This window comes from Lytechinus pictus, chromosome 9, assembly GCF_037042905.1.
Source record: "Lytechinus pictus isolate F3 Inbred chromosome 9, Lp3.0, whole genome shotgun sequence".
Lineage (NCBI taxonomy): Eukaryota > Metazoa > Echinodermata > Echinoidea > Temnopleuroida > Toxopneustidae > Lytechinus > Lytechinus pictus.
In genome coordinates, this window is record NC_087253.1 from 26,729,835 (window position 1) to 26,744,958 (window position 15,124).

Below are 15,124 nucleotides of genomic sequence, written 5' to 3' on the forward strand. Positions count from 1 at the left end.
ATATGTATACAGCTTGCGTTTTGTGCTCAAGCTCAACAGCTCAACTATTTTTAAGGCGTAATTATGACTTCATGAGGCCTCCAAAATAGAAAAGTAATAATGAAATAATAAAACCAGCTTTTAGCCATTAGAGTGGCCGAGCGGAGAAAATGTGGATGAACCCCCACCCCCCACCCCCAACTCATTGGCAAAAGCTAGATCCACCGCTGGATACAATAATGCAATCGCGAAATGGGAAGTTTACCCTGGCAATAAAATAGAAAAAAATGTTGGTAAATGTTTGATTAAATCACTCAAAGAATAAGAGAGATATTATTTCATCATTCTTATTATTTTGTGCTGATGTGTTCACCACAGAAATAAAATCAATCGCTCTCTCTCTCTCTCTCTCTCTCTCTATTTTTGCGGGGGAATTTGGGGGCTGCTCTAAATAAAATAAACAACTTAGGAAGGAATATGTTTTTTTATCAAGCTTAGGATATTTATATTCAATTAACAGCTATGCCAGTCAGTTTAAAATTGATACAATGACCTGGCTTAACGTTGGGTTTTTTCTGACCCTCACCCCCCCCCCCCCTGGGAACTTCTTCTTCTTCTTATGTTGGTTTGAGTGGCGATTAGTCATATTTGACTATTGTCGCCATTGACTCTATCTAAAAAAAAAAGTTTTCTTTACCAACTGAAGTATATGGTGCACGGCGAATTCGACAAGCAAAAAACAAAAAAAAGCAAAAGTAAAAAAAAAAATGTTTCGCTACAAAAATTACGATCATTTTGGTACCGGTTTTGGTTAGATTTCTTCTGTTTAGTACACATACCAACCAATTTCAGGGGGTGCTTTCCAGCCTGGGAAGCACCCCCGGGGCCCCTTCCCCTTTCTATATTATTTTCCTTTTCAATTTAGTTAATATATTATAAGACACCGTATTCTATAGGAAGCATGTTGGCGTGGTCGGTCGTGCCAGTGCTTACTATTAATTATGTCGGCACATTTTAGTTTAAAAAAACATATTCCTTGCTTAAATGTGTAATTTTACAGTGATTCATGATAATTCCGGACGCTCTCCTTCAAGAATGAGTAATGTGGAATTGTTCGGGATCTTCAAAAAGGCAGCAAAACTGACGAAAGATCCGTGCAATGGATGTCGCACTGTCGTGTCCCAGCGGCACTTCGCTCTCTCTCCCCGCTACCTCGGGCGGCTGAAGAAGGGAGCGATGGAGGCTCTGGAGTCGGAGATCGGGCATTATTCAGAAAGGTTCGTTTCCCTCATTTTCTTTTTTTAAATTAGCAAACAAAAACAAGGAATTATTATCCACAAAGACAATTTGTTTTACTGTGTTTTCATGTGAGCAATATCCTGGTTTATAAACGTTTTAAACAAGTTTTTTTAGACAAGCTGGTCATGCGAAATTTGAATGTCATTTGTCACCACTCAATCACGGTTTCAGAGCAGGCCATTCTACTGAGACACAGCTCTTGACTGCCGTACACGACCTTCTCACAGCCCATGATAAGAAGACCCAAATGGACATCATTATCTTGGACTTTGAGAAGGCTTTCGACACCGTCCCTCATTCTACACAAGCTGGAAAGATATGGCATCGAAGGTCCTTTGCTTCAGTGGCTCTCATCTTTCCTAACAAAGAGACAGATGAAAGTTGTTGTGAATGGGGAACACTCATCTTCAACGAAGGTAATGTCAGGAGTGCCGCAAGGGACAGTGCTCGGCCCCCTTCTCTTCCTTTGTCATATCAACGACTTACCAGACAATGTCAAGTCTACTGTCCGCCTTTTCGCTGATGACTGTCTCTTATATAGAACGATCAAGTCGCAGCGGGATCATGTCAGTCTTCAAAACGATCTGTCCAAGCTGCAGCAATGGGCGATTACATGGGGAATGAGATTCAATGCCACGAAATGCCAAGTACTGAGTACTGATCAGAAGTCATCCTACTTCTATAACATCAATGGTCATATTCTCAAACACATTTCCCAAGAGAAGTACCTCGGAGTCATGCTGTCTGATTACCTTAAATGGACCCCACACATCAGCATGACAACGAAAAAAGCAAATTCCATCCTGGGACTTCTTCGCCGAAATCTCCAGTTTTGCCCTGAGCAGTGTAAACGTACAGCCTACATCTCCCTTGTACGGTCCATTCTCGAGTACGGAGCCTGTGTGTGGGATCCATACCTGCAGAAAGATATCCAAAGCCTTGAAAGGGTTCAGCGCAGAGCTGTGAGGTTCATCACAGGTGACTACACATCTCGCAACCCAGGCAGCATCACCAGCATGAGAGAAAAGCTGAATCTGCCAACACTATCCTCAAGACGACAAGTCCTGAAGTTATCTTCCTTCTTCAAGGTGGTCGAGGGGTTGGTCCCAGCCCTTCCTATTGAGAATTTCTTGACTAAATCAAGGCCAAAACGGAAAGTCAAAACAAAACAATTTAAAGACTTTCAAGCACAGAATATCTTAGAAAGACAAGTAGTGAACCACAATAAAGGTTACACTATTCAATCAACAAACACTGAACAATTAAAGCAATCTTTTTTTGTGAGTACCCCTCTGGCTTGGAACCATCTCCCACCTGACACAGTGAACAGCACATCACTAGAGGTGTTCAAGTCAAAGATCGAAAAGAGCTACCTACGATACGACTAAATATCACCGTGCCCTCTCTCACCCGCTGCATTCATACCAATTGGTCCAGCAGTGTACACATCCAGATCCAGATCCAGATCCAGACAGAATTTCCAGAAAATGACAGAATCAGACCATGGACCTACATGATCCCCTCTGGGCCTAAGACCGTCACCGCTAATCCTTTTATAAACAGAGCACTGGCAGCTGACGCCCATCAAGCCGGTCTTAAAACACGCTGTCATTGATGGGCAGCGGAAATCAATTGTGCTCTGCTCCTATACATTGGGATGTTGTTCGTTCACTTTATCAAAAGCAACACACAGCAGCGAACGTTAGCGTTAAGAAAATGATTGCCAGTTTTGCAGAAACAAGAAAACAGGCGTGCATAAACATATTTTTTACCTACATGCATCGCTAACAACCGCTCACAAAATGCATTGACATCACCGTGTAGATCAGTATATCTACTGCAAAAAAACAATTAAAATTCGACAGAGAAATGTGCGGAAAGACGTTAAACATGCATCTTTTTCGGACAGTATTGATGTCGATAGTCGCGCTTACCTTCGGTCAGAAGTCGATTTTCATTTAGGCGTAAAATTACAGAGGATTGGCGAAATTTAATAGGAATTTTTTCTGATGATCAGACGATAATTGCACAATATTGACAGCATGAAATAATGTATTGAAAACCAGAATAAATTGCGCATTGCATTATAGGTAATGCAGGGACTTTCCCTGATCGCAGCGATCGAGCTTACATGACCGCATCTGGTCGAAAGAGGGCCAGAGATCGAGCGGTGACTGTCATGGTCCGAGAAGGGATTGAGTAAACAATTGCCCCGGGCGCTCGTAAAAAAAGTGCAAAGAGAAAGTTAACAAACTGTGTGACAGCAATTTTGACAGCTGGAAACGGGTGGTGGCCATAAAATGCTCTCGTTGAATGTCCATTTGTAATAGGTCCATGATCAGACATGCGTATGTAGTTCGTGACGTGACCTGAGCTAGATCTACCACACGTAGGGTTGAATTTAGGCCTGGTCTGGGCTTTGCCTCGCTTAAATATTTAAAGCAGAATTCAGAATGAGCCGAGTCTGACACAGACGATGTCGATGCAACTGTTTTATGCTTGTTGGATATTTCTCTTTTTGCTCAAATCAACTTTTTGTTTTAGTGGACTTGTCCTTTAAAGTTGCCAATTTTAAGAAAAAAAAACATGCCTAATCTAATGAACCATTGTCCTTAAATCTTGCAGCCTTGGTGGTGTCCCCTTAGCTTACTGTAATCTGCAACTTCTTCAGCAAACAGGCAACATTCTTGATGATCAACCTTACATTCATTTCAACGTTTCCTTCAAGGCAGTGATCTTCAAACCTTCCCTTGGATCCATCTTGAAAGTAAGAACTGTTTAACAGAACTTGTTACAATAACTAATTTGCAATAACAGTTTTAAGCTACTGAAATCCTTCAATTTGATTGGCTGATAGTGAATTTCTTATATCAATTGTGCATTTGTTAGTATATAAAGTCTGTATGAAATGGGACCCACAGCTTCAGAAAACCTATGTTATTAGTGCATAATTTTTCTATTGGGTCTACAATGTGTCCTTAGAGTATTAAAAGGGTTAGGGTTTCACAGAATTTAAAACAAGTTGAAATAATTTTATTTATACTCCAAGAGACATGTATAGTAAGTGCCTTGGACACCTAACAAGGTAGATGTGAGTGCAATATATACCTAATCCTCATGATGATTACATGTATCATTATAACAAAATAATTTTGTTATATCATCATCTTCATCATCATCTTCATCATCATTATCATCATCATCTTCACCACCATTACAACCACCACCACCACCATCATCATTCATCATCAATATCACCATCATCACCACCACCACCATCATTATCATCACAATTATCATCATCATCATTATAATCACCGTCATCGTAATTGTTGCCATCATCACCACGTTTATCATTATTATAATTACCAAATATAATTATTATAATTATAAGTATCATCATCAATTTCATCCTCATTATCATCATTATAGTTATTTTATTTCATTTTCTATTTATTCCCCACAGTGTGTGGTTAATGAGCTTGGAAAGGATCACGTCAGCTGCCTGGTTCATAACTGGTTCAACCTTTCACTCCCTCTCCGGGGTTCAGACGCCGAGGAGAGGTTACCGAAGGGGTCAAAGGTTATGGCAAAGGTCACCAAGATTCAAGCAAAGAATGGGATCCTCGCAATACAGGGTACTCCAACAGAGGAAAGGTATGATATTAATAAAAATAACAGCTATTTGGTAATTAGCATTTTAGCAAGATTTTGCAATGACCTCTCCCTTTTCTTTAGTTGGATATATACTCAAGTAATTTTTCAAGTTTTTGGAAAGAGGATGTTATGTAATTTGCCTGGTATTCCGATCAGTAATATTCAACTTTTAAAAAAGGAATTACTGCATAGACCCGGTGACACAACTTGGAGGCTGTGTTAATATACAATTTGGAAAGCTTCTGTTACATTGTCCGCTTTGAACTACTTATAAATTGGCTATTATTTGGGTTGTTGCCAAATACCACACATTGCTGAAACACTTTGTTGTTATTCTTAAAATGGGATAATAAGCATCTTTTAGAATAACATATGAATGATCATGCTCATCTCAATTATTTGAATAGCACTCTTCTTGTTCGGCCAATGACCGTCTACGGATGGTCAAATTGTTATTACGAAATGGCTTCTCATGCAATGTTTATATACTCATACAAATTATATTATTACCCCAGTGTTAGTAAGGCTTGTTTTGGACAAGAAAATATTACCGGGGCCCGTTGCAGAAAGAGTTGCAATCAATCGTAACTCTAAAAATCATGCATAACTTGATTTTCTACCAATCAACAGCGCGCATTTGGGACATGCGATTGATTTTTTGGCTTGTGTTTAAACACAACTTTTTGTGCAACGGGCCCCAGGGGTTGTTTCTTGGACCTATTTCTATAAAGTTGTGCAAGATGTTACGTCCTTGAGTGCAAAATAATAATAATAATAATGCCAGGGCGCGACAAACCCGCTTGCCCGGGGCAAGTGAAAATGACGTGCGGGCAAGCATTTCTCAAAGTCAATTGCCCGATCGGGAAAGTGGTTGTTTTGAAAATGAACAAGATAAATTGAGAGTAAAGTTTAATAATTTTTTGATAAATTGCAATTATCGGCCAATTATCTCTCATACAATGTCATACCAGTCAAAAAACAGTGGAAACATGTCAAATCAGCGCCAATTTACCGACAAAAGCGACAATTTATCGCCAGCGGTCCCGTTCGATGGAGGCTGCCATCTTACTTTCTAAACTACAATGTGCGCATGCGCTACTAATCGACGAAGGAGCTGGCTTGGGAAACCCCTCTCTCGCCCTCAGAGCGCATGTACGGACGTACACGAGCAATCGCGATCAAGCCAGCCGAGTCTCGAGCTAGATCACGCTGAATGTATGCAAGCTTCGGACTGACTCGGCCAGGACCAGACGTCCCGTATTTTATTCATTTCTAAAACATTTTAGTTTTTATTTAATTTTAAAAATATATAAAAGAAACACCAAATATCATTAGGATTTTTGTTATATGATTGGATTGTTTTTATTTGCTTGAAGTTTGAACTTTTTCCTCTTTCTTTCTTTTCTATCCTTCTATCTTTCCTTCTTGCCCTTTTTTGTTACATATCTATTTTTATTTCCTGATCCTTTCTCTCTCTCTCTCTGTTCATTTTCTTTCTTTCCTTCTTTCTCTTACTTGCCTTCTTTATTACATTTCCTTTTTTTATTTCCTTCATTCCTTCTCCCTTCCACTCATTTTTATTTTCGTTCTATCTCTCCTTCCATTATTTTTTTATTCATTCTGGCCTCCCTTCATTCTTTCCTCCCTCTCTTTCCTCCTTTCTTTCTTTCATTATTTATTTCATTTTGTCCTTATTCTTTTCCCTTATACTTTCTTTCCCTTTCTTCCTTCCTGTTTTCTTCTTTCTTTCCAAAAATGAAAGAAAAATTTCTTTCCTCCTCCTTTTTTCTTACTTTCTTTTTGTCTTTCTCTTCTTTGTTTTGACTTTCACACATTTCTTCATCTTCCCTTTTCTTTTTTTTTCTTTCTATATTCAATTCAAAGAATGACAGAAACCTTTTTATCTATTTTTATTCTCTCATCCTTCTTTTATTAGAACTTTCTTATATTTTTATTATTTCCTTCATTTTCCCCTTCATTTTTTCTTTCTTTCTTCTCAATTCATCTCTTTTCTTTCTCTCCTTCATTCTTTCATTCACCCTCCCTTCCAATTCTGTACTTTTTTCACAAGTCTAACACTGTGTGTAGCCTTCTTTCTTGATCTTTTTTTTTTGTCGATTGTCCCATATTTCATTTTGTGAAATCTGGACACCCTGACTCGGCTTCAACTTCAAACCAAATAAACAATGAGTCGTCAGACTAAAATAGGCGACTTTTGTCGTCATGATCGGCGGCCAGAACAACTTGAACAAGAGTCAAGAAAAAGAAATGCCAAGGGCAGCGCCAGTAAATCAAGTTCAGCCAGGACAGAAAAGAATAATTATTAAGAGCAAAATAATTTTTGAAAAAAAATCGGGCAAGCAGTTTTTTCTATCGGGCAAGCAAATTTTTTTATCACTTGCCCGACAGGGCAAGTTATGAATTTTTTTTTGTAGAGGCCTGATAATGCAGTTCTTATATAGCGCATTTCAGACCTGAAAGGACTCTCAATGCACTTTACAAAAATACAAATTATACAACATAAGGAATTACTTAGAATAATAATTAAAAACATCAACATTGATCATTTACATACATGTATGACATATAAGTATTGGGAAAGGCCTAGTTGAATGCTTCATCTAGATCAGATTCTTAGTGATTTAAATCCTATCAGCTAAAACTTGGAGGACAATCTTTTTCTAGATCAAAATTCCAGTTATTCAACTTCACAAGTATCTGAATACAAAGCTTTATTATCAATATCAATAATTTTGTTCCACTTTGTTGAAATACCAATACAAATTTCTGGTATCTCATTTTTAAGCAAAGGAACATGTTACCCATCTTGGGTTAAGTTGCACTTTTAACCTTACTAATAAGTAGATGACCTCCCCCCTCCCCTTTGGAATATACTCTGAGACAAATTGAAAAAAAGGTTTAATACAAATAATTCTAGCTAAGAAAGAGGTATTTTGGATGTCAATATTTACATTTAGATTTCTCCCTTCTGCAATGTGTTCACAGAATGATCCAAAATACAAATATTTTCTGTTTTATATTGTCAGGTTCTCAGATTTGCCCCTTGTGGACCCACTAAAACAGGATGTTTCTGATGGCGAAGGAGCAGAAGATACCGCGATGGAGACAGATGCCCCTGAGAAAAGGAAACATGACAGTGGTTTCATAAGCGACCCAGAAAACAATGCAAAGCTCCCTCTAGAGTCGACAAGTGAGAATGATGGAGAGAACGTTGGAAAGAAGAAGAAAAAGAAAAAGAGGGAAATTGAGGATAGACAGAGGGATGACATCGTAGTGAAAATAGAACCAGATCTTGATGTTAGTGCTGACGGAGGGATGGAAGTAATTTTTGAAGGAGAAGGTATAGAGGGAAAGAAGAAGAAAAAGAAAAAGAAGGATAAAAAAAGGGAAAATGAAATGAACGATTCATTATCAGAGATGACGATAAAGAAGGAACCGGGCTGGTCACTGGATGAAGGTCGTACTAACGTCGTCGATGATGGATCGAACGTAGAGCAAATCATAGAGAAAAAGAAGAAAAAGAAAAGGAAATCAAACATGGATGGTAATGTTTGCATACAGGAAAGCATCGTTGTGAAGACAGAGGACATGGATTCAGAGGATGGAAGTCAGTCGGGCAAAAAGAAGAAGAAAAAGAAGCATAAAGAGAGGGATTCTGAGGATTCTGATCAAAATATGAGCAAAGCCATCGAACCTACTGGTGAAATCAGAATCAAGATAGAGCCAGAATCGGATGATGATCAGACAAGAGAAAAGAAAGTGAAAAGTAAAAAGCATAAGCAAAGACACATTGACCATCAAATATCAGAATCTGATGGTGAGGGTGAAGAACAAATTAGAAAGCAAAACAAATTGAAGAGGAAACACGGTGATGTGTTGCACAATGTGAATGGAGGTGGTGATCATGGTGAAAGGACTACACAAAATGAAATACATGGGACTGATGAAGGGGTTGATGGTGTTCCCAAGAAGAAAAAGAAGAAAAAGAAACACATTAAGGAAGAGGTCATATAAAACTGGCCTTTATCAAAGTAAAACATATTTCTAAATGACCCAAATTCATTTGGATGTCTTCCACTTCTTGCACTCTCCAAAGGCAAGTATGAATTAAAAAAAGAAATAATTCAATGTCTTTTGTGATTTTAATAGACAGAGACAGACACACGGCTGTCCATACACTTGAGTACCAAGTTTTCCATGACAAGATAAATGGAAAATCCTTATGGAATTCCGGAAGAAATGGATATCACAGAAATTCACAAAAAGCACAATTTTCAGGCAAAATAATTTGAATGACCAAATATGCATTGAAAATCATGAAAATTATAGCAAATTTCCTTATAGAAAACTTAGCATGAGTAAAAAATCTGCCCAATAGCCTGTTTTGCAGCGTTTACTTCCCAACTGCTTTCACTTGAATTATCACTGTTATTTTGTTTTTGGTACATCAGGGTCCCGTAACACAAAGCTTAGCGATTAATCGTACGCTTGATTTTCACGATTGATTGTGCATTGTAGTCAATGCAATCAATCGTAGAAAAATGTTCTACGATCGTTGCTTAGTTTTGTGGTACGGGCCCCAGGTGTCCTATTGGCAGTATCTTTTCACAAAATATACCAAGAACAAAGAGTTTATATTTTAAAGTGATATTTTTTCATTTTTATTTTGTCTAAAGGGAAAAGTCCATGCTACATTGCAAATCTTGGTCACATAGCAGAGGGAAGATTGGTGACTTTACATTATTCCCAGTACAGAAAACTTCTAAGACTTTAAGTGGACATGCGCATTGTTGCAACTGATTGTCTTTAACTTCTGGGAATAATTTACCAATAGCTAAAATCAGTTTTAATAATAATAATAATGATAAATAATAATATATGAGATTTGTATAGCGCACTTTCCATCTTGTTTAGATTCTCAAGGCACTTCAGAGCAGAACAACAAAAACTATTTACATATACATGTAATAAATTTCTGAACAATAAGTCAATGTCTATCAAAAAGCACTCTTATACAGGTATGTTTTCAGGTTGCCCTTGAAGGTGGTCACAAAAGTCTGGGTTTTCAAACTCTGTGGGAGAGAATTCCACAGGCCCTGCCCGAGCAAAGGCCCGTTCCCTGCATTATTTCTTAGCAACTGGAATTTGTAAGAGGTTAGATGATGAGGATTGTAAATTTCTTGAGGGTTGGTAATTATGCATCAAAGACCTATTGTAACTGGGGGAAGTTCCATTGACATGAAAAATCAAAAGAAGGATTTTAAGTGATAAAATTAATTTTATGAGAATATGACTGGTCGCTGTGGGAGTGATATATGACTTAGTGTTCTTGCCTCTGTGATCAGCCTATGTTCTAGGCGAAGACTGGAGCTCATGTCTTTGCTGTTTTACTAAAGTCTGAAGTAGCAAGACTAAAAACATTGACTACATCTGTTTGTAGTCTTTCTCATCAGACTCCTCGAGGAAAGAAAGTTTACCCAGTTTTACCTAAAGTTAAGACAATTACTGCAGCATCCATCTAGATTATACTAAATATAGGCTTCTGTCACAATTCCATATCTCACGCCAAATGGTGAAATTGTTCAAACTTATAATCAGGTAATAATGGATCATTTTTTGAAAATCTCAGAAAGCTTACCAACTTCAATTTTTGTAGAAATATGATATATATAATCTGTCTTGTATGTGTAAATTATGTATTATGTCAATTACCAGAACAATGAATAAAATGTCTAGTAACCCAATTTATCATTGACTGGCCAAATATCACATTTATTGAGTGTTTCAACCTTTTTTTTGGGGGGGGGGATACAAAAATATTGTATTCATTGGAGAATACTGTGCCACATTGAATTATCAGACATGCTCCTTTGAAAAAAAAAAGAGTTGTGTGATTGTTCTCTCCTTACTCTCCCCCCCCCCCCTAAAAGAAAAAATAATGGGCTATATTGAATTATTTTTTTTTAATGCAACAAATTTGGGATATTTGCCAATTTTTTTATTCATGTTTCACCCCCTCCTTGCTCTCATCATTTTGCCACTCCACTTATCTCTGCCTCCTTTTTATCACCCTTCCTACCCATCTCTCTCTTCCCCCCTCCCTTCACACCTTTCAAAATCCTACTTCTCTCTGCTTTTCTGTTGTACCAATATTTTTCCCATCTAAATGTTCATACTTGATGATTTATACCTTGGTCACATTTGCTCTATGGCAGCTGTACGGCGAGTCCTATATGTAGCTGGTATATAAAAGTAAAAAAGGCCGTTTTTGACTCTCTGTAGAGCAAATGTGACTGAGGTATTAAAAATAACCCCAAAAAGGCATGAGTATCGTAATTGAGCATTTTTTAAATATTTATTTTATTAGTTAATCAAATAAAATGACATGTAAAGGAAGATGTGTCCGAATCACATACATTTGCTGTTTGTGCATTTTCATTATATGAACAATACATTATCATTATACAACATACATATACACACGTACATACATGTATATCAGCCCAATTATATTCCGACTGATCATGCTTGTATCCTTCAATATAAAAAATATTAGATGAATGTAGAGATAGTTAATGCAATAAAACGATGAGCTTCTTAATATGTATTATCAATAAAGTGTTACACATAATATATACAGATCTTTTACATTTGTCACGAATCTGCAATACTGATGAAGGTTTAATCCGTTAAATGTAACTAACATAGACTACTCTTCAGAATTACTTATAAATGTTAAGTAGACAGTTCATGTAAGCAGAATTGTATCTTTTTAAGAACAATTCTGGAGAATGGACAAAGTTTATTAGGAGAATTGACAAGAGAGAGAGAGAATGAAGATTGGAAGGGAGAATGCCTGAAGAAAAGGGAGCCTAGCTGATGGAGAAAATGAGCGAGGGATAGTAAGACTAGAAAATTTATCAAAAACTAAAGACCCTGTCACATCGTTCCGTGCAAGCCTTGCGTGTGACTTGCAGGTGACTATTTCTGCTACCTGCAGGTCGCTCACATTGACAGTTTCTCGCACATATCTCCATGCAGTTGCCCACAGCACACGCAAGTCTGATTTGAATGTAGAAGTTTTGAACATGCTTGAAAATCTGTTGCGGGCAATCACCCGCAAGGTTTGCAAAGAACGATGTGATAGAGCCTTAACCCTTACCAGACCAGGCTTTTTTGGGTGTTCTATGCTGTATACAGCATCAATAGCGTAGTTGAAATATGCACGGTGAATCGAAAATAATTAACGGGTAAGCCCTCTTCAATATCTCTGAAAGGCCCTATGCCATCGTAAAGAATCATAAACTCTCATATGAACCCTACAGAAAACTGGAAAACGATATAAGTTCTGGGCAATGTGGAGTAAACGGACAAGAATCACAAGACATATAAAACAGTTTATAGACACTTGGATTAAAATTATGCAACAAATTCTTGCCAAATTTTACGATACAAATGTAACGGTTACAAAAACAATAAAATGTCATGTCTATTTGATGAAATTGCCTTTGCACATTTCCGATATTTAGCAAATGGTCATGAATCTCAACTATAGAAAGCCATCAATGTCATAATTCCTCCAGTATGGATTGAAGAGAAGTACACTGATTTATCAAAACATACATCATATTTCAAAAACACTAAACAGACACATGTATTCTAGATGTTGGTGATGTTGGCTTTCCATAGATATGACTTATTGAATCAATTGCAACTCTGATTTATCTAAACATACATCATATTTAGAAAACACTGAACAGACACATGTATTCTAGATGTTGGTGATGTTGGCTTTCCATAGATATGACTTATTGAATCAATCGCAACTCTCATTTATCAAAACATACATCATATTTAGAAAACACTACACAGACACATGTATTCTAGATGTTGGTGATGTTGGCTTTCCATAGAAAAATGACAGAAGGGAGAGACTAGAGAAAAACAAAAAAATGAAAAATAAATGAAAAAGGATGAAGAGTTCAGAGAACGAGTGAGTGACAAGATGGAGAGAGGAAAGGTGTGACAAAAAAGAATAAGCAGAAATAAGACAAAATATACCTCTGCTATCCTGTAAATACATTTAAATATTTGAGAATATTTAGCGATAAACTTGCATTGATAGGCATGTTTGCATCGTCAAAGGCAATAATCGTTTCATTAGAAAAAAGTAAATACATTCATTCAAAGAAGTTTGGAAAATTTATAATGACATATTACATATACCGTAGTGTGGCAACAAGTTTTTTTATATGAATTAAAGTAATCCCTTTGAACAAAGGGAACAGTTAGACCGAGTGCCCTACGCATCCAAATAGACCAGTTGGTAGTTACATCATGGACAATTTTGGTCAAAAGACCTTTCATTTCTTTCATTATGATAGGCAGATTTCAAAGCAAGATATAACATATGCATGCCTTACATAGCAGGATGAAGAAATTGAATATACCAGGTGACTAGAATAGCACATAAATGAAGAATCCATGAAGGTATTTGTTGCATTCTACTTTAAATGCATATTAGAGCATGTTGTACAATGTACTTGGCAAACTGTGATATACCAGTCGTTTGTGGACGCATTTTTGTTCTTTGTGGATGTAAATGAAAAACACAATAGGAAAGAATATATGAATAAATGAATAATCAAGACACCAAAGTTGGTGCTTATCTCATTAGATTTTAAACCACCATGTCACTTTAGTACCAATGACCTTCCTCTGATCATGCGCAGAATGGAACTACGAACTGGCTTATTAGCATTGGAGGCTTTTTGCTTCATGTAATACAAGCTACACATCAAGTACATTTTCAGGTGTTTTTCCAACACACTATAACTAATCATTGAAACAGTTTAAATGGAAATAATCACAAATCTTTTTTCATTGATAAGAAAAGGCATATATTTTCATCTTTGAATTATTCTGAGGCAATATTTGCAGCTATATACATGTTTGATATGGAATCATCACAATGATACTTCTTGTGAAAGAAAAAAAAAGGAAATAATCACAAAAATTGTTTTTACTAGCTATTAGTATTACATACATATACAGCTATATCAATGAATATACACATATAATTTATTTCAAGAAGTTTCATGACACAAATATTAGATGCCATGAACATATAAGGATAAGTTCTAAACTATCATGGCAGGTAAAATGCCTAAATGCAGGTATTTGCTTTTTCTCCTTTTTTTCGGCAAAACCCTATAATTGTTACGAAAAATAAAAATGACTTAAAATTAATCCTTATATTTAACCTCTTCACATTTTGAGTTTAATATGCACAATTTCAGGTAAAACAAAGTTTTTATTTATAATTTATGCCACATTTTGGCTCATGCAAAGTTTGAACATATGCACAGTTTTGCTTTATACCAATTTTTTTGTTTACAAATTAAATACTTAACTTATGCAGCCATACTATGCTCTGCAATGTTTTCATCCCAGAAAACCTGCTTTAAATCAAGCAAAGTTCAACTAAAGACTTCTATTCATGACTTTGACTTTCAAAAGTTATGACCTAGGCAATTGTGTTACCTAAGCACTTTTGAATTCAAAGTTTTCGTTTCTGACAAGTTTAAAGAAAGTCTTGTTACAATCAAAGTATAAGATTGGCTCTATCACTTAAAGAAGCTAATCACCATTGATTCAAACTATCATGAAGAGAAATTACATATTTTTACTGTTGAGTCGGTAATAGAACATGAAAAATGATGCTATAGTATACATCTATAGTCATATCCACTAAAAATTTTACTCAAGAGCATAATTCAAAGTAAAAAAAAAAATAATACCAAGAAATATGTATCCTTAACTTTATTAATACAAACTTATGTTTCATAAATTCCCTTAGAGTACTAAGCTCCTATGCTGCAATGAATTATAGAATGAAAACTATGACTGAAGTCGGGTTTAGTTTAAACTCAAGTTTAAAGTTGTGGTTTAAGTATGGGAAGCCAAAAGTATCAAAATATTTATTAAGTTGTATGTTTCTTATGTTTACTGTGCTCTTTCCTGATTCATCGATGGTGAAGACAATCATCTATTTATACTTCCTAGACAATTATGAATGATTTGAGAGCCAAATGAGCTGAAGTATGATATCTCTACTGTTAGTGATTTATGTAACAATTGGCTATCCATACTTAAACCACAACTTTAA

The 15,124-nt window shown here is 36.3% G+C and overlaps 1 protein-coding gene across 1 annotated transcript; it reads left to right on the forward strand.

Annotated features, from left to right (window-relative positions):
* The first annotated feature begins 911 nt into the window (after nucleotides 1–911).
* On the forward strand, nucleotides 912–10,700 carry LOC129268064 (DNA-directed RNA polymerase I subunit RPA43-like). Its single transcript, XM_054905644.2, has 4 exons — nucleotides 912–1,256; nucleotides 3,904–4,045; nucleotides 4,745–4,935; nucleotides 7,983–10,700. Exons 1-4 carry the CDS (start codon nucleotides 1,024–1,026, stop codon nucleotides 8,968–8,970), a joined length of 1,554 nt encoding a protein of 517 aa, XP_054761619.2. The 5' UTR covers nucleotides 912–1,023; the 3' UTR covers nucleotides 8,971–10,700.
* The last annotated feature ends 4,424 nt before the right edge of the window (nucleotides 10,701–15,124 follow it).

Excerpts from the sequence above, each read along its gene's own strand:
- LOC129268064 (XM_054905644.2), top strand. The coding sequence starts at position 1,024 with ATGTGTAATTTTACAGTGATTCATGATAATTCCGGACGCTCTCCTTCA. Across the intron at positions 4,046-4,744 it reads CCCTTGGATCCATCTTGAAA|TGTGTGGTTAATGAGCTTGG; the intron begins GTAAGAACTGTT and ends TATTCCCCACAG. Across the intron at positions 4,936-7,982 it reads GGTACTCCAACAGAGGAAAG|GTTCTCAGATTTGCCCCTTG; the intron begins GTATGATATTAA and ends TTATATTGTCAG.